General features: G+C 41.4%; 1 protein-coding gene across 1 annotated transcript in view; it reads left to right on the top strand.

Moving 5' to 3' along the window:
* Positions 1-23,141, top strand: part of PGM5 (phosphoglucomutase 5) — a 202,862-nt gene that overhangs the window by 6,678 nt on the left and 173,043 nt on the right. Inside the window, exons 2-4 of the mRNA XM_059141446.1 lie at positions 11,882-12,044; positions 18,868-19,014; positions 22,480-22,605. Of these exons, the coding sequence (XP_058997429.1) occupies positions 11,882-12,044; positions 18,868-19,014; positions 22,480-22,605 (436 nt within the window). The remainder of the gene's footprint in view (positions 1-11,881; positions 12,045-18,867; positions 19,015-22,479; positions 22,606-23,141) is intronic.

The raw sequence follows: 23,141 nt of genomic DNA, 5'->3' as shown, positions 1-23,141 counted from the left end.
AGGGATGCTTGTGTCGGCCGTGTTTGAGTCCCATGTGCCATGCAGAGGTGGTTGTTTCAAAAAATGGGAAAGCCTTGTCTTGACATTTATCAGAGCTATCTGGGGAACAAATTTTGATGTCCCAAAGAAAAGGAGCATAGATTTGGAAGGGAAACAGAGTGGAATATGGTGGTGTGGGGGATGTAGGGAGGAGAGAGGGAAGCCTGTGTTTCAGCAGATAAGGCTTCTTTCCTGGGATGACTCTGGAAGTCTGGGATTGGCCGGCTTCAGGTCCTGTCTCTAGAAAGGAAAAAGAACTGGGTGGTGACTGTCCTTTATTTTCGACCGAAGTTCACTACAGAATAGGTGAATGGAATGAGTTATGGCCCTGACATTAGGAAGGGCAGGTTTGTAATACACAAGAAAGCCCTAAAGAGCTTGCCATAACTTTCTTTCGCTTCCCTTCCCAAATCCCCATCCCTGAGTTGTGGAAATGGGAAATCCATTATGTGAGCAATAGCTCTTGGTTACCTTGGTGCTCTTGGTTCCCTCTTTCTCCCTGTTCAGTCAGTCCATTCTTGAATCTGTTAGCCTCAAGTCATCATTCACTTTTTTTTTTTTAAAAATGGGGAAGGAAAAGGAATGGGAGAGGTTTTAAGAACAGCTGGGCCCTCCCAGTTGCTGGGGTGGGTTATTTTAAGCTTTGTTTAATGTGTCCAGAGACCCAGATGACATTTTTAACTAAGCTGTGTTATTAAATCTTGTGATAAAGCATAATGATGTTTATTGAAAAGACAGACACACATCACCAACATTATGTGTGAAACTTGCCCAAAGAATTTTCTATAAAACATCTGTTCTCTTCGAGTCCTTCATGAACTCTGAAGGTTTGACAGTTTCTGTACAGATTTGAGGGATAGAAGTTGGAACCTAATTTTGAGGAAACTAAGCATAGGTATTGGCTTTGCTAAACCTAACCTTCATGTTTTGGGCCCTGTTAGACAAGAGTAATGTAAACAAATACTGGGATAGGATTTGAACAGGGTTTTTTGAGAATAGTAGGTGGGGTGGGGTGGGAAACAGTGTCTGAAATTTCCAGGGATTTTTAAATTGAAGGTAGAAACTCAACATCCTCTGTTCGCCTACAGCTTTGACAGTTAATTGCAAACACTCAAGATTTGGCCAATATGCCTTGAATGTTTATACTTGTGAAGCCAAAGGAAAGGCTTTAGGTCCCTTCCTTGGATTTGACTCTCATTAGTTATGGATATGAGACTTGTTAAAATCCACATTTTCTGGAGCTTTAAGAATGTTTTTCATCTCCTACATTTTTAGTGATGGTCAAATTTTCGAGTTGATGCTTATATTTGTGTGAAGAGAAAATCTTCAGGAAATTTGAAGAAATTCTTCTTGGCATTGAGTCACAGAACTTTTTCTTTTCCACGTCTCTAGTTATAGCTGTTTTATAATGTAATACTTAATGATTGCCTTTCTTTTTTCTCCTCTTATTAATAAGAGTTCTCTTTGATAGCTAGGGGTATCTAGTTTTATATTTAAGGCTTTCTAATGGAAAGGGAAAAGAAGTTGAAATCAGAAGACCAGAGTTTATAACAAATGGTTAATATCTACACTCTATAAAAAGCTTTTCTAAATCAGTAAAAAATTCAAAAAATTCAAAAGAAATATTGTCAGCTACAACAACAAACATATGAAAAGGAGATCATCCTCATTAATAACAAAAAAATAAACAAAAACAATCTATCAATTTGAAAAAAATCAAGAGTACTCGGAGTTGGTGTGAACATTTGAAAATTGTCATGCTAATGGAAGTTAACTTGATAGAACATTTTGGCCAGGCAGTTCAGTTTAGCAGTATGCACCAAAATCAATGGAATACTTGTCCAGTAATCCACCAATCCATGAATCTAAGAATCTGTCCTGTAAATTTCCTAATACAAAGGTAGAAATGTCTATGTACAGGAATACTCATCACAGCATTTTGCAAAAGAAAACCTTAGAAACAGTTTATATGCTCATTAGTAGAGAACAGGTACCTAATATATGACACAAGTCTACCACTGAGGCATTAAAACTCGTAAACAAAGAAGGTGGATCTACACGTACATGAAAAAGATACGAATGATAGTTTGTTCAGTGAAACAAAGCAAGTAGTAGATTAAAAAGAATGTACTTCCAACTTCTATCCCTCTTCTGTACAGAAACTATCAAAAATCCAGAGTTCATGAAGGGCTCGAGGAGAACAGATGTTTTCTAGAAAATTCTTCGGGCAAATTTCACATATAATTTTGCTGATGTGTGTCTGTCTTTTCTGTAAACACCATTATGCTTTATCATAAGATTTAATAAAGCAGCTTAGTTAGAAATGTTGTCTGGGTCTCTGGCCACATGAAACAAATCTATAATGTAAGCATAGAAAATAGGGTTAGAAGAATATATTCCAGTTAACAGTGAATACATCTGGGATATATGGGTGTGTGTGGCGGGGAAGGAGAATCCTTTCTCTTTCTACGTCATATACTTCTTTTTATTAAATACTCATACACATGTATAGGTTGCTCTGATGATTAAACACACCAGGAAAAAATAATAAAAAAGGAGAAGTTCTGGATTTGAATGCCGATACTATTGTTTGCAACTTGCATGACTGCGGAAAAGTCAAGTGGCTTTCTGGTGTTGGTCTCTTCATTTATACAAATAGGGAAAGTAAAACCACTTGCCCCTACATCTTCCAGGTTCACTGGGAGGATTACTATCAATTATTTTATTTGTTTTCATAACACAATTATTACTAAACTTGTCTAAACTAAACTCTGATTAAAATGAGAGGACCTGGGCGTGGTGCCCTGTAGTTTCAGTAACTTTACTGTTCACATGGCGATCCTGGCTGCTTTGGTAAGGCTTTCTCTTGACTTCGTCTGTGCATTATTTCCCAGCATGAATGAGCTGAGTCTGTCCCATGCTTTTCCATCTTAAACATTTCTGAGGCTCCGGCTGCGTTCAGGCAAGACCCCCGCCTGCCCGTCCCCTACCCCCTGTCCCCCCGCAATCTGCTCATTTCACGAGGATTTTCAAGCCTAACGGACAGGGCCATGTGAGAGATTACCGAGAGGAACAGACCCAGCAGAGGCTAGGGGACTCCACGCTAATCTGCTGAGTCGTCTGAGCGCCGACAGCTGCAGGCGCTCGAGGTGCGGTATTTGGTCAGGATGTTTGTCCCTGTGTCTGTTCCCGCAGCCTCGCCGAACGCTTGGTTCCCGGGCAGGGTCTTTTTTTGGACAGGATCTCCCAGATGTAAAGTGTCGGATGCTAATGTGGAACAGAACACAGAAGACCTGGCTCTGCTGTCATAAATAACAGTAAATTGTTCAATCTTGCTGAGCTGTAAATCTGTTATTGCCAGAGGTCTTCAGTTCACTGGAACACAGTTTGAGGCGTGGGGGCACTTAGCAAAGGGGCAGGAATGTTTCCCAACCAGACGGAAACGGGTCTGATGTAATTTATTTAAAAAGCCACATAAATGTATTTTAATTGATTGTGACAATGACTCCGGAAAAAACACATGGCTATAGAGACTGAGGTTTATTTTGGGGGAGGGATATGCAGGCCACACACACACACACATATTTATTGCAGTATGGGTATATATATTAAGTACATATTCACACATATGTATTCTATCTATAAAGATGTCAAAGATAGAGTTTTTTGTTTTATAGATGTAGCTTTGTTTATATATATATTATATATATAAATATAAAATATATCTATATAATGATATAATTTTTTTTGTGTGTACCTATAAAGGTGCCAGATGGAAAGTGTTTTTATGTATTTAGAGAGTTTATTGAGTAGCATATGCATGTGGGCATATGCACAGGACACCCCCTTCCTCAGATATATATCTTCCCTGGATGTCTTCAAGAGGAGAGTAGACCAGATGTCAGAAATGTTTGAAGATTACATAGAAGCAAAGGAGTGGCTAAATATTCCGAGATGACCTATGTTTCTATGATGATTAGGAGAATTGGGCTGGAATTGGATGGGCTGAGAGTAAGAGATATAAGTCGAAGAAATCCTACTGTTCTGGGCGGGAATCTGTCTTGCAAGAACAGCTCTGCGGTGAGCTCACCAACACGGGAAAGTTAGCCAGTCGGCATTGAGCACCCTGGCAGATAGTACAAGTCAGAGGCACAGAGAGGAAAATGAAATGATCCAGGTCAAGACAAGAGCACAGATTCGGTCTTGTCACTCCTTACCATGGACTTCAGCACCTTTTCAGGGAGCAGCCTTGGTGGTTAAAGAAAGAAGACATTGTATTCATGTAGGCATGTTACAACTAATTTACACTTTAATTGTTGCCAAGCTACATGCAGTTTAATTTATTTTGTAGCCCCCATTTAGTCCTCAAACATTTTTTAGTTTCACATACAAAAACTTCAGGTAAAAGAACATTTTCTTAAAAAAACGTATTTTAAGGAGAGAGAGAGAGAAAGAGCACACGTGCATGCATGCAAATGAGATAGGGAGAGGCAGAGGGGGCGGGAGAGAGATGCTCTCAAGCCCACGGTGCTGATTGCAGAACCTGACATGGGGCTTGATCTCAAGACCCTGAGATCACAACCTGAGCCCAAACCAAGAGTTGGCTGTTCAACTGACTGAGCCTCCCAGGCACCCCAAAAGAGCACTTTTATATTGGTTAGTAAACAATGGTACATCTAAATAATGGAAGACCATATGTACACTAAAAATCCAATTGTGGAAGAATATTCAGTGACACAGAAACATAGATACCAGGGAAGGGCTGGATATATTACGTGAAAGATGTAGGTGATACAATAATCCCTTTTGTAAAAATATGGAAATTTGTAAATTAGAGAGAGAAGCAGAGATACCAAGACATAGAGGTTTTACATAGAAGTGAGAACTGTGCTCATTTTTAGATTTAGAGATGACTCTTATTTTCCTCTTGCTCATGTGTACTTCTTTTTTTTTTTTTTTTTTTAAAAGATTTTATTTATTTATTTGACAGAGAGAAATTACAAGTAAGCAGAGAGGCAGGCAGAGAGAGGAGGAAGCAGGCTCCCTGCTGAGCAGAGAGCCCGATACGGGACTCGATCCCAGGACCCTGAGATCATGACCTGAGCCGAAGGCAGCGGCTTAACCCACTGAGCCACCCAGGCGCCCCTCATGTGTACTTCTTAAATGTTCAAAAAGGGAACATGTATATATATATGTGTGTGTGTGTGTGTGTGTATTTGTAATTAGAAAACCACTATAGGTAAGCAAAGCAACAACAGATTCATTCAACAACTATGAATTAAGGAATTCATACTTTAAGAATTAAGCAATGGCATGTGGAAGAGGAGGGAAGGCAGGGAAGACCCTTGCGTCTTCGTTTGGTGCTGGACACTGACCTGGAGCTTGCTTACGTTACCTTCTCTCACCTTCCATCTTTTCGATTACAAAACTGAGACACAGAGGGATCTTGCCGCAAATCGCATAGCCAATAGGAAGTCCATTGGATACAAAAATCTCATAGTATCTCAGGGCATACAACTCTGTGTTCTTGACCTAGGTGGATCTGGTGGTTCTTCTCCAGGTCTTCAGTTGGGTTGAGCACCTCATACATTAGCAGCAGATAAGCCCTTTCTTACTTCATTGAGCCAAGTCCTATACCTCAAGGTAAAGATTTCAGTATTTTCCAAGTGCTGAACTACCTAATTCTTAGGAGGGCCCCACGTTCTAGTGTCACCACCCCCATTTTGCATCTGAGCAAAGCTGGATTGCCTGATTCTCACTGAGATCTCCAGAGCTGCTGAGGGGGTGGAAGACTAGAACTTGGGCCAAACTTCTGGGCACTCGTGACTTTTCTGCATCTGTTCAGATGTTAAGGACTGAATGTGAACTCCACCTTGGTTTGATTCTAGTGGGCTCTCATCTCTCCTTCCAGCCCCAAAGTGTGTGCATGAAGGCTTCCAGGGGACAGGAAGCTGAGGATGGGCTCAGGGGCTCCCATCTGGTCTCCATGTAACAAAGGATATAACCGCATCATTATCCATGTGCAAATGGAGAAGTCCCTTGATGTTTGGATAACCACATCCATGTCCTGAGTTTATTTCTCAAAATTCCACTTAGCCATCTCCGGCTTACTCATGTGCAGCAGTGCACAAAGGTTGGCACACCCCTCTGACAGCTGGGGCTGAGAGACCAAAGCCCTGCCATCATGGTGGCTTGGCCTTGGCCTTGCTTCGTGGGTTTTGGTTTGTGTTTAACGGCGAAGACAGGAAACAGGCATCTTTGCGTCTGTGGCTCTCTGTGCACTTTGGAGATGGCTGTGGTGGTGGCTGTGTGGTCCGCACCACACTCTGGGAACCATCAAGGAAGCTTCTGTTTATTGCTCTCTTTGCTCTCTGATTCACTTTGGGAATGAGAGGCATATGGCACAGTGAGTGGAGGATATTGGGGAACGTTATGCTTACTTTTTTTTGTCTCCCTTTGGGACTATTTTTTTTTTTTAATGGCTTGTGTAAAACTCAAAGGAAATCATGGCAGGGAGTCATATTTAAGGGAGTTCACACAGGAAAACAATGTGTTTTGTTCCTTGGAGAAAATCATTTGGAGTAAAAAATCTGCCTGTACTCTGAGATCCTACCCTGTGGGTTTCAACTGCCCATTGCTGCTCTCTAGTACTTTGATCTAATTAGAAACTGAACTCATTGCTAAGTCTAATTTAGAAGAATAGTTTGTTAGTGTTCTGAAAAGAACAATCCATGACAAAGAAACTTATTACTTTTTTTTTAAAGATTTATATTTGAGTGGGGAGGAGTAGAAGCAGGGGGAGAAAGAGAATTTGAAGCAGACTCCCCGCTGAGCACAGAACCCAACGCAGGGCTCCATCTCACCATCCTGAGATCATGACCTGAGCTGAAATCAAGAGTCAGATACTTAACTGACTGAGCCACTAGGGTGCCCTGAGAAAGAAAATTATTTTAAAAATGGGTTGTATATGGCACCTGGTGTAAAGAAATGGTGTAAAGAAATGGGCTGGGAGAAAGCTTTATGGGATTAAAAATTTCTCTTCTCAGGACACTTGTCTGTGCCATGTGGAGGGGCACACTGATTCCCTTGGCACCTGCTGTGTCCATCAGGGGTGGAGCAGTAACGATGCAGTCCAGGTGAGGTTCAAGAGTTGGTGAGTGGTTCCAACATCCATCTAGGAGACTAGACACAGAGAGATGATTAAGTAATGGCACCCTGGGAAAGGTGACTCATTGCACACCAGCCCATGCTACATCCTCTTTTTCCGGAGCCTCTGCAAGTGTTGCCTAGGTAGGAACAAGCTCAAATTCAACGTGCCTCAGTAGGTCTGCGAGTGTCCCTGTGATAGTGTACACGTGGCTACCTGTGGATTCTGGGATCTAGATGTGTGTACTGCCCGTTGCTTGTGTACATGACACTGCACTAGAGGCCATCTTGAACCCCTTTGCAAGTGGGAACGGAAGGACATGTTCCCCAGTAGCAGGTGAAGCCCAGGCTGGTTTCCCCTTCTTCCAGCCAAAGCCAGACCGTATGGGAATGCGAGTGGTGATTCCCCCAGTGCCCCTCCTGGGAAGGTCAGGGAGCCACAGGATGTCTTGACTTGAACCCCCCACCCCACTCCACCATGCCCCGGGTTGCAGACTGGGTTTCACTCAGGAAAAAAAGTCAGATGCCGCCTGCTCCAATGCCCTAAACAAAAGCAGTGTTAATGATGTAAGTAGACCATCCTTTCCTTGCAAGGTAGCATCTGCTGCGATGGTGATGGTGGAGGGCAATATTTCTAGGACTTGTTTGGAAAGTGAAATGGTAGCATAAGGGATAACCTACTGTCTAAAAGTGAATTTTGAGAGCATTTGGGAGGCGCAATCAGTTAAACAGTTAAATATCTGACTCTTTATTCAGCTCAGGTAATGATCTCGGGGTTGTGAGATCGAGCCCTGCGCCAGCATCTGCACTCAGCTGGGAGTCCGCTTCTCCCTTGCCCTCTGTCCTTCTCTCTGCCCATGCTCTCACTTTCTCAAATAAATAAAATCTTTAAAAAAATTTAAAAAAACAAGTGTTCGAGGAGGGTGATGGTAACACGTCATGTTTGTTTCACAAAGGGTTTTTCTTAATGGAATCTCATCTTAAGATTCTCAGCTTTGCAGATGAAGACACAAAGCCTCAGAAAAGTGAAGTGATTTGCCCTCCTCTGGGGTGGAGGCAAGGCTCCCCTCTAGATCTTTTAACTTCGAAATGGAGTGTTCTTTCTTTAAACAACAGGGTTTCCAAAGGTTATATATATATATATATATATATATATATATATATATATATATTTTTTTTTTAGATTATATTTATTTGACAGAGAGAGAGATCACAAGTAGGCAGAGAGGCAGGCAAAGAGAGGGGGAAGCAGACTCCCCGCTGAGCAGAGAGCCTGATGCGGGACTCGATCCCAGGACTCTGAGATCATGACCCGAGCAGAAGGCAGAGGCTTAACCCATTGAGCCACCCAGGCACCCCAAGGTTATATTTCTTTTATCAATTGCTAGAAGAAGGCCAGAAGTCTGAAATCCAGTAGGATCATGCTTCCATCCCTCTTCTGGCTTCTGGTGTGGTGGCTGCCATATTCCTTGGCCTTCCCTGGCTTGTGGACACCTTACTCTGATCTCTGCCTCTGTCTTACACTGCTTCTTCTGGATGTATCTTCTTTTCTGTGTGTCCTCTTCAGTAAGAACAAAGCTCCTCCCCTTCCATGAGGGAAGTGGTCCAACTGTAATCAACCTGCCACCGGGTGTTTAGCTGATCACCCCGGCAATGGTGCCATATGAGGGACTCAGTTTTGGTCTCTGTTGGGTGCCCAGTGGTGGCTGGAGCCAGGCTGACCTTGGTGAGAGGAAAGCCATGGTGCTGAGTCCATGTATCACCTCCCTCCTTGCCACCGTGAGGGTTCCTCATGGAACTTTGTTCCCGAGTCCATTGGTCAATGACAGGTGTGGCTACCCGGGAAGGAGGCTGATCCTACCCGCTTGATTCTTAAAATCATTGTCTGCTTAAGTCCCCTCTTACTGAGCATTTCCAGGGGATACACATGTCTTTATGATTTTCTGTGTCTGACTTTAGAAACTCCATCTCTTGCTCTCATGCCTCTCCTCCAGCCCTTACCATGCCTCAGATGTCCCACAATTAGGTTTATACACAGTGTTCAGCACTACCTCTTTTTCTGGTAATGTTGGGTCAATGAGCCCATCTGCATAGGTGAAATTTCCAGATAACTAGAATTTTTTTTTTTTTTTTTAAGATTTTATTTATTTATTTGACAGAGAGAGATCACAAGTAGGCAGAGACACAGGCAGAGAGAGAGAGAGGAGGAAGCAGGCTCCCTGCTGAGCAGAGAGCCCGATGCGGGACTCGATCCCAGGACCCTGAGATCATGACCTGAGCCGAAGGCAGCGGCTTAACCCACTGAGCCACCCAGGCGCCCTAGAATTTGGTTTTCTGTTAACCCTCCAATTATAACCAAAATGTTAAAGCTTGGTATTTTTTTTTCAGTATATTTTCTCACGTTGACCTTCTTAAACAGAATATGTATTATCTTTTCAAACAAGGAATAATTGAATTTTAGTTAAGTTGGTCTATAATCATGACTACTTGATAAATAAATTGTATATATTTATTTTTGTATTTTTTCCAAATTGTAGCCCCAAAGTGAATATAACTTTACATTGTGTGTTTTTTTTTTTTAAAGTAGGTTCCATGCTCAGTGTGGAGCTCAGCATGGGGCTTGAACTCACAACCTTGAGATCAAGACTTGAACTGAAATCAGTAGTCGGATGCTTACCCGACTGAGCCACCCAGGCGCCCCTTAACTTTACGTTGTTGTCATAGCATAAAAATTATTTTCTATTCTGCATTTTTGACTTAGCATTCAAGCATTGTCCGTGTTCCTTCTATACCATTTAAGATAATATAATTTGTTAGAGCAAATAAACCCTTTTAACAGGAAACCATTTTTATTTCCTTTAAAAATAGTAGAACGTCATTTCTCACTCACATAATAGTCCACTGTGGGCATTGCTGGTGAACAAAGACTCTTGGCTTCCATCTTCTGGCTCCGTGTCTCCTAGAGCTATGTGCTCACCTGAGCTGAGCCTCTGGAAGGAAGTCTCTGGAAATACATGGTGGAGAGGAGGCTTCTTACCATCCTGAGCACAGGGGGCACATGCATTACTTCTGTCCTCATTCTCATGTTCGTGTATCATCTGTTGTGAAATCAGTCATGCAGCCACACTAGATGTAAGGTGGTCTGGGAAATGTAGTCCCTGGCAGGGGGCTGGAGGTTAGTCCTCAAAGAGCCGTCTGGACTGTGGAAGGGGATCATTGCTTTTTGAGGACTGCGAACCCAGTCTGCCACAGGTGCACAATCTTCTTCTTCTTCTTCTTTTTTTTTTTTTTAATAATTTATTTGTTTATTTGACAGAGATCACAAATAGTCAGAGAGGCAGCAGAGTGGGGGCGGGGTGGAGAATGCTCCCTACCGAGCAGAGAGCCTGATGCGGGGGCCAATCCCAGGACCCTGGGATCATGACCTGAGCTAAAGGCAGAGGCTTTAACCCACTGAGCCACCCAGGCGCCCCCGCTTTTTGTACATTTTTTCCTGTATCTTCCTTCATTGTCCTATTTGGTCAGTGACCTACTTCTAGCATTGCTGTAGTTGGGTCCAGGGTAATTTTGGTGTTGAGCTGGATGCTAGAGCTTGCCTTCCCTTGTGGGCCACAGCAGTACTTCTCAAATTTTGATGGACAGATGAATTAACTAGAAGGGGGGGAGGGGATCTTGTTAAGGTACTTAACAGATTCTTCCTCTTAACAGATTCTTCCTCAGTGGGTCTTGAGTGGACCTTGAGGTTTAGCCCTTCTACTAAGCTCATAGGGGATGCCCATGCTGCTGATTCTTAAGAAGGAGACTTGATCACTAAGCTCGGATGAATGTTGAAATCACCTGTAGAGCTTTAGAGACCATGAAACCTTGATTCTACCCCCAGAAATTCTAATACAATTAGTCCGAGATGCAGTCTGAGTATTGGTAATTTTAAGGCTTCATTAGGATTCTGAGTTGTAACATCTCAGAACCACTGGATTGGATGACATTGGCCTTTATTTTAAGAGCAAGAGTCATACTCTTGTCTTGCTCTTGTAGAGTATGACTTGTAGAGTCATACTCTACAGAGTTATATGATTTTCTTTTTTGTAGCTCTAGAAAGACTGCCTGCACCCGTGGATGACCTCCAGATCTCTGCTTAGCATGACGGGGTAGTTTTTCTGTTGTCTCCAGCACATGTTGTCAGTGGCAGAAATAAAATTCTTGCCTCTATAAGAGTGGTTATTCAGAGCGCAGTTCAATACGCCCGCTGACGATGAGGCTATGGTAAGCCAGGTCCCTCCTGTATGGGCTTGTGCTGAGGAACAGAGAGGAAGGAGGTGAAGCAGAGAAGCACTCCTTTTGTCTTATAATTTCTAGTATGTTCATGTGTAGCGTTTCTAAGCCAGTAACAAACTAAGAACTTCTTGCCTAGTTCAAGCCAAGCCCTTGAACATCAAAAGCCAATGTTTCAAATTACTAAAAGTCAATGAGGCTGATCCAGTTTGGTAATTGACCTCTAGACGTGGGTGCCCCGGTGGTGTTGGAGATATCGGGCAGGAGAGACAATGCCAGAGCTCTCCTTCACCCCCTAACCCAAAGCCTACTCAATTCCTTTTGCCAAGTGACTTACTGTGTCTTAACAGAGCTTGGGACACTTTCCATTGAAATGCCTCTGATTCCATGTAACTGGATTGATTTCTTTCTTTGGCTGATCTAGATTGGACGGCTGATTATTGGGCAGAATGGTATCTTGTCAACACCTGCTGTTTCCTGCATTATCAGGAAGATCAAGGCAGCTGGTGGAATTATCTTAACAGCCAGCCATTGCCCTGGAGGACCAGGGGGAGAGTTTGGAGTGAAGTTCAATGTTGCCAATGGAGGTATGTGGCTTAGCATCTGCCTTAATCATCCCAATTTCTGTCCTATTATGTTGTCATAGTTTTATTTGTTTAAAAAGATGTATTTATTTATTTGAGACAGCATGTGTGAGAGCAGGGTGAGGGGCAGAGGGAGAAGGAGAGAGAGAATCTCAAGCAGACTCGCACTGAGCACGGAGCCTGACGTGGGCTTCGACCTGACAACCCTGAGATAAAGACCTGGGCCAAAACCAAGAGTCAGATGCTTAACTGACTGTGCCACCTATGTTTCCCAGCTATCATAGTCTTACAGTGACCCTTTGGTCGTAGACCAGCAGGGTGGAGGAGAAATTGTACAGAAAGTTCCAGTGAAGTACTGTACTAGTCCGATTTCTCCAGAGGACCAGAACAGTGGGCTATACAGAGATTTATTATGAGGAGTGGGCTGGGTTCTGGTTCAAGATGGTGATGTAGGAACATCTAGAACTCACCTCCTGTCATGGACACACTGCATCTACAGAAAGATGGATCACTTTCCTCTGGAAAAAAACCTAAAAACAAGCAGAGCAGCCCCTTTACACAAGGCAAATGAGAGGGAAACCATGTCAAAGTGGGTGCGAGAAGTTGGGACATCACCTCACCATAAACCTCACTGCTGGCCAAATAGTCCACCATCTGGAGAGAATGCAAAATCCCAAGCTTCTGTCTGAGAAAGGGAAGGCTCATACTCTACATTGGGTACTCCATTTGTTAAGATTGCCACCTGAGAGATGTGCCCCCAACACATCTGTCTTGAAGACCAACTGGCTCATGCCCTTGACCTTTGGGGCTGTGGCGAACTGAGGGAAAGCTCTTAAAGGGCCTGCATGCAGCCTCACCTGCCCCAGGGTCCAGAGAGGGGTTGGCTCATGTGATTATGGAGGCAGAAAAGTCCTGAGACCTCTAGACCCAGGAGAGCTGATGGTGGAGTTCTGGTCTGAGTCCAAAGGCTTGAGAAACAGCAGAACTGACGGTGTAAGTTCCAGTCCGAGTCCGGGTTCCAGGGCGGGAGAGGACCAGTGTCTCAGCTGGAAAGCAGGTAGAGAGAGTGAATTCTCCCTCACTTAGCCTCTTGTTCTGTCCAGGCTTTCAGTGGGTCGGATAAGGCCACTACATTGGGCTTTCCTTTCCTCAGTCTACTGATTCAAATACTAATCTCATCCAGAAACAGGCCTACAGACACATGGGAATAAGGTTTAACCAAATATGTGGGCACCCTGTGGCCAGGTTGGAATGACGTATAAAACGAACGAACAAACGAACCACCACAACCCTTGAGGTGACATGACAAGGAAGTGGACTAATGAGATCTTAACCCACTTGATCTCATGGATGCTTATCTGATATGGAAGGACTCTGAATTTAAAAGCTGGAAGAAACCCTCTAAGTCATTTAGTCCATTTCTGTCATTTTATAGATGAAGAAATAAATCCCCCAGAGGCTGTTATTGATTTGCTCAAGATCACATGGCTGCTCAAGGCTAGACAAATGATTTTTTTTAGCATAACCTGTAGACATCTTTCTTCCTTATAGTGTTGACTTTCTCTCCCTGATATGCTTAGAATTATTTCACTATTTCTTCTATTTACAGAAATGTATAGTTTAGAGGTCTTTGTGCAGTGGAATATGTGTATGGGGTGAATTAAACAAATTTTTAAACATATATAAAGATGAGCATAATAAATGGGTAGCTTGTGTCCATTACTTTGCTTTTCCATTTTGCACTTTTTCCCCCTAAAGAATTTTAAGGTAAATTAGCATGAAGACATTTTATACCTAAATATTTCAGAATACATCTCTTAAAAGAAAGACATATTCTAACATAACTACATTATCACACCGGGCAAAAATAATACCAATTCTCTAATATCATCTAAAATCTAATCTATATTCAGAATATTCCAGTTGCCTCCAAAATGTTATTTATAGCTGTTTTTTTAAAAAAAGAATTTATTTACTTATTTGAGAGACAGAGCAAGAGAGGGGAAAAGGTCAGAGGGAGAAGCAGACTCCCAATGCAGGACTTGATCCTGGCACTCCGGGATCATGACCTTAGCTGAAGGCAGTGGCTTAACCTACTGAGCCACCCAGGCACTCTATTTATAGCTGTTTTATTCAAACCAGGATTCATCCAAGAACTATGCATTACATTTGGTTGTTAAGTCTCTTAGTCTTAATATAGAACTCTGAGTCTGCATTTCTGCAGGAGCAGATAATTCTCACCAACAATAGTTACCCTTATGAATTATTTTTGGCCAGAATATTATTCCCCCCTTCCTTGAAGCCATTTTGGACGTTATCCAAACAAATGAACTTCACTCACATCAAGTGTATTTTAAAAAAAAACCCACCTTTATGAATTGTCATATACTTCGAGAAGTTTCGTTTCATTAAAAAGCATACCGTGGACCTACATCTAGTCTTGCAGCAGCCCTTGAGGATTTCAGGAAAAAACAGGCAAGATTCAGGTATTCTATATGCTGTTAACATGGGAAATTGAATGGGCTCAGAAAGTGGCAATTTGTAGAGAAATGTGATTTAAAAGTTGCCAAACTAGACAACGCTTACTAAAGTAAGTATTTGGAATTTATATTTGATTTCATATCTTACAAAAATATCTCAGTCATCTCTGTGATATCTTGTGAGGCATAAAAGGAGAAGATATTATTTAAATACCCATTTTGTAGACTAAAGTACAGGGGGAAATGAGACATATTCAGCCATAGATTTTGGCTTTTAACTGTATTGGAAGTCCCTCTCTTATGCTTAATTCTTTATATTTGCATGTCTTGGCATCATGAATGAAGCTAACATTCCTAATGGCATAGAAAGATTCAGCTGGTTTCTTCCTACTCAAAGAAGAATCAATTTTACCATAATTTCTTTCCTTGAAGAGACATTCATCTCTTTTCATTGTGTGTCATATAGATACATTTTATGGAATGAATTAAAAGGCTACGTGTCTTGGGGCACCTGGGTGGTCTGACTCTTGATCTGGGCTCAGCTGATGATCTCCGGATCCTGGAATCCAGCAGTGTTGAGCCCCTTATAGGGCCCCATGCTCAGTGGGGAGTCTGTTTCTCTCTCTCTTTCTCTCTTCCTCAGTCCCTCCACCTACTCATGCACGAGCTCTCTCTCTCTCAGATAAATGAATAAATCTTTAAAAAAAAAAAAAGACTAAGTGTCTACGGAATTAGTAGGCACAGCCAGGGAACTAGGACACATCTGGAACTATGTTCCTTCTAAAGTGCATTTAGAGGATGGGACCATTCTGAGGATGTGTTTTTTTTTTTTTTTTTTTTTTTTTTTTTTTTTTTTTTAAGATTTTATTTATTTATTTGACACAGAGAGAACACAAGTAGGCAGAGAGGCAGGCAGAGAGAGAGAGAGGAGGAAGCAGGCTCCCTGCTGAGCAGAGAGCCCGATACGGGACTCGATCCCAGGACCCTGAGATCATGACCTGAGCCGAAGGCAGCGGCTTAACCACTGAGCCACCCAGGTGCCCTCTGAGGATGTTTTTAAGTAGAGGGGAAGATGCTAGAGGGGAAATGGAATCCATAATAAAGATACTGGATTTTTTGGAATCTTATAATGTGCTGGGCACCATACTCAGAACTTTATATACCTTTTCTCATTTAATCCTCGTAACAATCCAATGAAGTCACTGAGGAATTAAATGGTTTAAAAAGCTTGACTAGTGTCACAGAATTCTTAAGGTGTGGAGCTCAGTTAGAGCCTAGATTCTGGGAAGAGGGCAAAACTTCTGGATAAGATCACAAGGATGGGGAAAGAAGCAATTCTGAGGGGTGCAGAATGAAAGTTTGGGGTAATAGTTGCTATACCTGTTCCAAAAAGAAAGTAAGAAGAAAGATTGTGTGGTAAGATAATGGGCCAAGGAGAGGCAGGACTTGGGGACATATTCTGTAAAAGGTACTATGGGAAATGTGTTGATGATTCATGCATGAGAAGTCGTAAAGGTAAGCAGCCTCATTTTTAGGGGGAGCCACTTGGTGTAATGTTTGATTACCTCCAGCAATATGTGGGAGTCTGGAAATTGTAGCAGTGTGGGGACAGATGATGGTGATGTCCCAGGGTTGGGGAATGGCTGTGGAGGCATGGAGGAATGGTACTTGTTACAGGTGTCTGAGCTGGCATCGGACTATTAGGATTCAAAATCCAGCCTCTGTCTATTACCAGTGAAGGGGCCTTGGTTAAGGATCTCTTCCTCTTCAAATTTCAGTTTCCTCATTTGGCAATTGACAATAATAATAACTCCTATTTCATCTGCTTTCTATGCACGTTGAATTCCATGTAAAGTGTGAAATGTGGTATACGTAAGTTTCAATAAATGTAGGCTCATGTTATTATGCTAACAAAGGTATGGCTCAGACAGTGGATCTTAGGTCCTGCCTAGGATTAGAGACCCGTGAAACCAGAAGGGACCGATAGCCTGGGATTAACCAGGCGATGATGGGCATCAGTACAGGAAAGAGCAGGTTCAGCGGAGGTGTGGAGGAGGGTAGCTGGCAGATAAGGAATTCATGGGCAGAAGGCACTCAAATTTGATATTTTTGAAAAGATTTCAAGAGGCAATAATATTTAAGATATGACTTTACCTGCCACTGACTAAAATGAGGAGGAAAACTCATTAGAGCAGAAGATGTCAAGGAACTCGGAAGTAGTTGATGGATGCAGAGGTTGATGATGAACTTTTTAGGTTAACGGCATAGGTGGTTGAGTAGCATCACAGAAAACGAACATGCTAGAAGTTGTTTTACTTTTGGAAGCCAGTGTGCTTTGTCATCAAATCAGTCTTTTTTTTTTTTTTAATATTTTATTTATTTATTTGACAGACAGAGATCACAAATAGGCAGAGAGAGAGGAGGAAGCAGGCTCCCCACTGAGCAGAGAGCCTGATGTGGGGCTCGATCCCAGGACCCTGGGATCATGACCTGAGCCGAAAGCAGAGGCTTTAACCCACTGAGCCACCCAGGCGCCCCTCAAATCAGGCTTTTAAAAGTGAGGGACACAGTCAAAGAATACAGTGGCACCTAAGGGAGCAGGGAGATATTCATGCATTCTCCAACTGGACAAGCATAGGAAAGGCAAAGACAGAACAAGGCTCTTTACTGTTTTACATTTTGTGGAAGGATAAAAAGTAGTGTGGAGTGGAGGAGGAGGGCCTTTTTTTTTTTTTTCTTTGCAGCCTTTGCTTTTCCTAAAGGACAAGGAAATATGGTTAAAATCTATTAGGCCTCTTTCCCATGCAGTAGAATGGGGACCTTGCCCTTCCTTTATTTTTAAGACAGCTTTCTTGAAGTGTAATTGATATACAAAAAAATCTGCTCATAGTTAATGTGTATAGTTTGTTGTGTTTGGGTGGTATTCCTTTTTATGTATTCAATGAGCATTTATGGGGGGACAAAAATAGTGCTATGTTTTTGAAATACATTGAGTTGCCTAATAGAAATATATTGTGAGTCAGGATTTGAAACTTTCTAGTAGCCACATGAAGAAGTAAAAAAAAAAAAAAAGGTGAAATGAACAATGTTTTTTTTTTTTAAGATTTTATTTATTTATTTGACAGAGATTACAAGTGGACAGAGAGGCAGGCAGACAGAGAGGAAGGGAAGCAGGCTCCCTGCTGAGCAGAGAGTCCAATGTGGGGCTCTATCCCAGGATCCTGGGATCATGACCCAAGACAAAGGCAGAGGCTTTAACTTACTGAGCCACCTAGGCACCCCATGAACAATGCATTTTTAAACCTCGTATACTAAAAATATTATTTCATCAAGTTACTATAAAAGTCAAATGTAACCTATTAACATTTTTTTCTATGAACTGTTCAAAATTTGATGTGTAGTTTACAGTTACAACACATATCAATTTCACTAGTCACATTTCAGGTGCTCAATAGCTGTATACCATTAGTGACTACTGTCCTGGACAGTGTAACTTGAAGGATTGGGATAGAAAAGAAATTATTTCTTGATTTCCTTTTGGCTGAAATTTACAGTTGAGTTGGCAAGTATATCTCATATAAAACCTATCTATTGTCTCTCTTTGATATTTCAGATCTTGCACTGTACTCATTTGATTTCCAAACTTATTGCAAAAAATCTAAAGTGACTTGCAGCACAAAACAAAATTTAAAAAGAAGCTGAAAGGGGGACAACTTTTGATTTCATGTTCATTTAAAGTCTCTCACAGCCTAATTGTCCTCTTGATCTTGTGAGGAAACACATCAAATATTTTTACTTAAACCTCATTTTAAAAACTTGGATGTCACTAGGGAGCCCGAGTCGGGGAAAGCATTTAACCCTCGCAAGCTCCTGCCTCAACAAGGCAGCCGACCAGGGAGTAGAACTCATGTGTTCTTTCTCTAGGTGCACTTGAGAGGCTGCAGTTTAAATCTGGAATCCCTCACTTCTGTCAAGTGCATATCCTGTTGGTGTCTCATATCCTGAAAAAAGCTGATTACATAACTGGGTCTCCCCGGCAGGTGTGAACCTATTTTTAGGGAAGATGTATCATTGCTCAGAAATGGATTCAGATAAACAAACATATGGGTTATTAGCCTACATAGAACAGGTGAGGCTGACCAAATTTCCTTCATCGTGGGTGAATACAACACAGGGACTATGAAGAACAATAGAACTGTGAACTGTTGTCCTTTTTTTTTTTTTTTTTTTGAGAACAAATGAATCTTTCTTTTGCTTAATGGTGAAGGAGGGAACATGCTTCTGATTGAAGTTGCAGATGCTTTTTAAAAAATTTAGTTTTGGTGGTGTGCTATTTCCAAATGTAGGTCCTGCGCCAGATGTGGTCTCAGACAAAATCTACCAGATCAGCAAAACAATCGAGGAATATGCCATATGCCCTGATCTTCGAATTGACCTGTCTCGGCTTGGAAGACAAGAATTTGACCTGGAGAACAAATTCAAGCCATTTAGAGGTAATAGATTACATTTTGAAGAAGTCAGAGTCATTCCATGGGTGGCGGTGACTCTGCTTCCCGCATGGGAGGGCACACCCCAAAGTGATTGGATGGTCTTTTTTTTTTTTTTATAAAGATTTTATTTATTTATTTGACAGAGAGAGATCACAAGTAGGCAGAGAGGCAGGCAGAGAGAGAGGAAGGGAAGCAGGCTCCCTGCTGAGCAGAGAGCCTGATGTGGGGCTCGATCCCAGGACCCTGGGATCATGACCTGAGCCGAAGGCAGCGGCTTAACCCACTGAGCCACCCAGGCGCCCCTGGATGGTCTATTTTGGGAGTGACTTGATAAACAGATGTAATATGACTGTGGTGCATGGGGAAGTGGGAGCAGCCAAGATATTCAGGACTGGCAATTTCAAAAATGACTTCCCAAATTCTAGATCACTTTCAACATTGGAAAAATGTCACAGCTGACTCCCTTATGGCATCCCAAGAATAGGCTATGAGTCGCCAAAACATGTCTTCACTTTTCTATTCCATTACGGTGAAGATACTGGAGTATTTTATACAGTGAAGAAGAGAACCATCAAGGTAATGGGGTTACTAAAATTTCCCATGGAAGGTAGGCGATTTCTTTCCAAGCCAAAACCACGCTGTTTACCTTGATTCAATGCGTGAGAGATCACCATTCTGTATCAAGCACTATGTGAGGAGATTTTTGAAAGGAACTCAGTAAACACCAAATGGATTAGGCAAAGAATGGAATGAAATTGCCCCAAATATCCTACAGTGTAGACTGATTGAAACTTCTGAAGTGCTCGGATTATAACTTTTAATTTTACAGATTAATACTGAACCATATAACTTTATTAATACCATGTATATGCATATTAGTCCCCCCTTTTACCCTATTGCTTTTTCCTAGAACATATACAATTAGCCACAAACCAACTTTTTACTCCTTTAATATCCTATACGCTTAAATACAGTCTGTGTTAAAATATTTTCCTTGTTTGACAAATAAATTAATTTAGCTGAAAAGATTAAATACCAGGCTCGCAGCCGCATGGCATTGAAGTGACAAGCAGGGGAGAGCTTGAAATGGACATTGAGGTGTCACACTGTTAAGCCAACACTAGGATCTTCTTCTTGAAGGATTTTGAGTCAATTGCTCGCTTAGCTAACCAGCAGAAATTCATCAGAAGCCATGTGATACTGGAAATAATGGTGTCTCCTTTTATTAATCTCGCTGGGAGCACACACACATATATGAACACACAGTGGTTTGACATCCATAAACGGGGGCATAGTACATGAAATGGATTTAAATATGCTCATTTATATATATTTGGAAAAATTGGACAATAAGATGACTGGGAAAAATCAGACATTACCATCAGGAAGAAGTTACAAATAATTTACTTACTTCTGCACAATTTTTATGCTTGCCCAGGAGACCTAAATCATTGGTTTCATTGATGAACTCAGGTTCAGGCTGTTTCTGCCGCCATATTGCTAATTTGATGAAATTTCTAAGATGCTGTGGATACCAGGAGGTGGGTAGAAGAGCTCCCTGGCTCCTACTCCCTGGTTCCCAAGAAGAATTTGAAGATAATTGTTTGGGATAATTTATGTGCTGTGTTCTTGGTGTTTTAAATGTTGAGCAAGCCTTTGAGTTAATTGCAAACACATCATTCCTTGGCATTTCACCTTAAGGGTTCAAGAGCCTGAACTATTTGATATGAACTTTCAATTTTCACTGAATGTTACTTGCTTCCTTGTTTTTTACATTTCTGTTTACTATGTGTTATCTGCTATGAATACCAACTGTATTTAGGCAAGTGGTTCAAGAATTAAAGAACCAGAATAAAATAGCTAAAAATATTATCCCATACTGTGGAGTAAGACTTCTATGTCTAAAAGAATATGATCTTTTATTTCACATAGTATTTTTTTATTATGGTGTAATATACATAAAGTTTACCATTTTAACCATTTTACATATACATTTCATAAAGATTAATTCTTTATTGTATGAATTAATATTATTCTCAGGCCAAAAGATTAAGAATGATTTGTGTTGATGCAAAAATAATTACATTATATTTAAATGGGCATACATACTATATTAACTTAAGTACAAGGAAAAATATTTTTATTTATTTAAAAAAATAGTTGATTTGTTTCTTTGACAGAGATCACGAGTAGGCAGAGAGGCAGGCAGAGAGAGACATGGGAAGCAGGCTCCCTGCTGAGCAAAGAGCTGATGTGGGGCTCTATCCTAGGACCCTGAGGTCATGACCTGAGCTGAAGGCAGAGGCTTAACCCACTGAGCCACCCAGGTGCCCCTGAAAAATATTTTTAGATGGTATTTGACCAGGTGAAGGAATAGTTTCATCTATCTAATTATAACATATAACATTCCATCCATTAAATATTATAGCTGGAATTTACTGAAAATTATTAAAAGTGGATTGGTAATTTCCTTTGTGCAAGTTTAAGTATTTCAGAATTCCAAAGTAGTATGTATTTGAAAATTTTGAAAAACAACATACATATGTTTCAAAATTTAACTATGAACTTAAAAGCAGGGTTTATGGACAAATTTTCATGCTAAAAGAGTAAAATATCTAGTATTCTAGGAAAATACTTTCTTAGTATTAATTACATGTTGATAGCCAAGTTTGAAAAATATAATGGATTTTGCATTGTGTATATCTGTCAAATAAGTGGAAAAGACTAGTTTTGGGTTCCTGGTCACTGGGCAGTGCCAAACATTGAAGAATACTTATGTTTAATGAAGGTTTCTAAATATTTGGCATTCAGCCTGAAATGGGTACTGGGTTGGGCACACAGTACGAACTCAGGAATGTATCCTTCATCACCAATTCTAACCCTGGATTTGGTTGGCAAAATGGCATTTAGAAAATAAGGGCCAAAAAAGTGACCCCAAAAGGGCCACTGCTAAAGTGACCCTTTAAGCCCCCTGAGTGATTCTTTGGCTTACCTCCACAGGAGAGACACCTGGATGTGCCAAGATGTCTCTTAGCATTGAGCTGTGTGCCTTCGTTGGGAGGGATGTGGTGGAAGGAAGATGGGATAAAAGGGTGCATATTTTATTCATTTGAGAGAGAGAGAGAGAGTGAGCATGAAAGGGGCCAGGGGCAGAGGGAGAAGCCGGCTCCCTGATGAGCAGAGGGCCTGATGTGGGATTTGATCCTGGGACTCCAGGATCATGACTTGAGCTGAAGGCAGTTGCTTAACCAACTGAGCCACCCAGGTGCCCAGTTTGTAGGATCTTGATTGTGCTTTAATTTTGTGACTTAGTGTATAAATGGATACTTGGCTTCCTGCATGATGGCTAGGGTTATAATGGGATTGTGGTCAGAACTTCATGCTATTAGGGTAGTGATTCTTTTTTACACTTCCCAGTATTTTCATGGGTATGGTCAATGATATTTCTCTTTACTCTTCTATCCTTAGTGGAGATAGTGGACCCAGTAGATATCTATCTCAACCTCCTTCGGACCATCTTTGATTTTAATGCCATCAAGAGTTTGCTGACAGGGCCCGGCCAACTGAAGATCCGAGTTGACGCGATGCACGGAGGTAAAGTCCTGGTCTTCTCCTATTTGGTGGATGAGAAATATTAAGGAGAACTCTACCCATGCTGGGTTTCTGAGATTATGAGGAAGATTGGATTTGTAGATATTCACACAACATGTGTATGTTCAGATATTTGGAATGTTCTGGAAAACCTCACAGTTTTAACTTCTCTCTCTCTTTTTTCTTACTTAGTTAAAAAAAAAAATATATATATATCATTTTTAATTGAAGTGTAGTTGACACATATTGTTAGGATAGTTTCAGGTGAACGACATAGTGATTTGACAGTTCTCTGTTATGCTCTGCTCACCACACATGTAGCTACCATCTGTCACCATGCAATGCTATTACAATACAATAGACTATATTCCTTATGCTGCACCTTTCATCTGCATGATTTATTCATTCCATAACTGGAAGCCTGGATCTCACACTCCTCTTCTTGCCTTTTGTGCAACCTCTCCCCAGTTCCCTGTCCTGGTAACTTCTCTCTTTTGAAGCAAATGAAGATAGTGGTGAAAAAAATGAGTCAGAGGCAT

Source organism: Mustela lutreola, chromosome 12 (genome assembly GCF_030435805.1).
Source record: "Mustela lutreola isolate mMusLut2 chromosome 12, mMusLut2.pri, whole genome shotgun sequence".
Classification (NCBI taxonomy): domain Eukaryota; kingdom Metazoa; phylum Chordata; class Mammalia; order Carnivora; family Mustelidae; genus Mustela; species Mustela lutreola.
The sequence above is the reverse complement of the archived record's forward strand: the minus strand, read 5'-3'. Positions and strand labels throughout refer to the sequence as shown.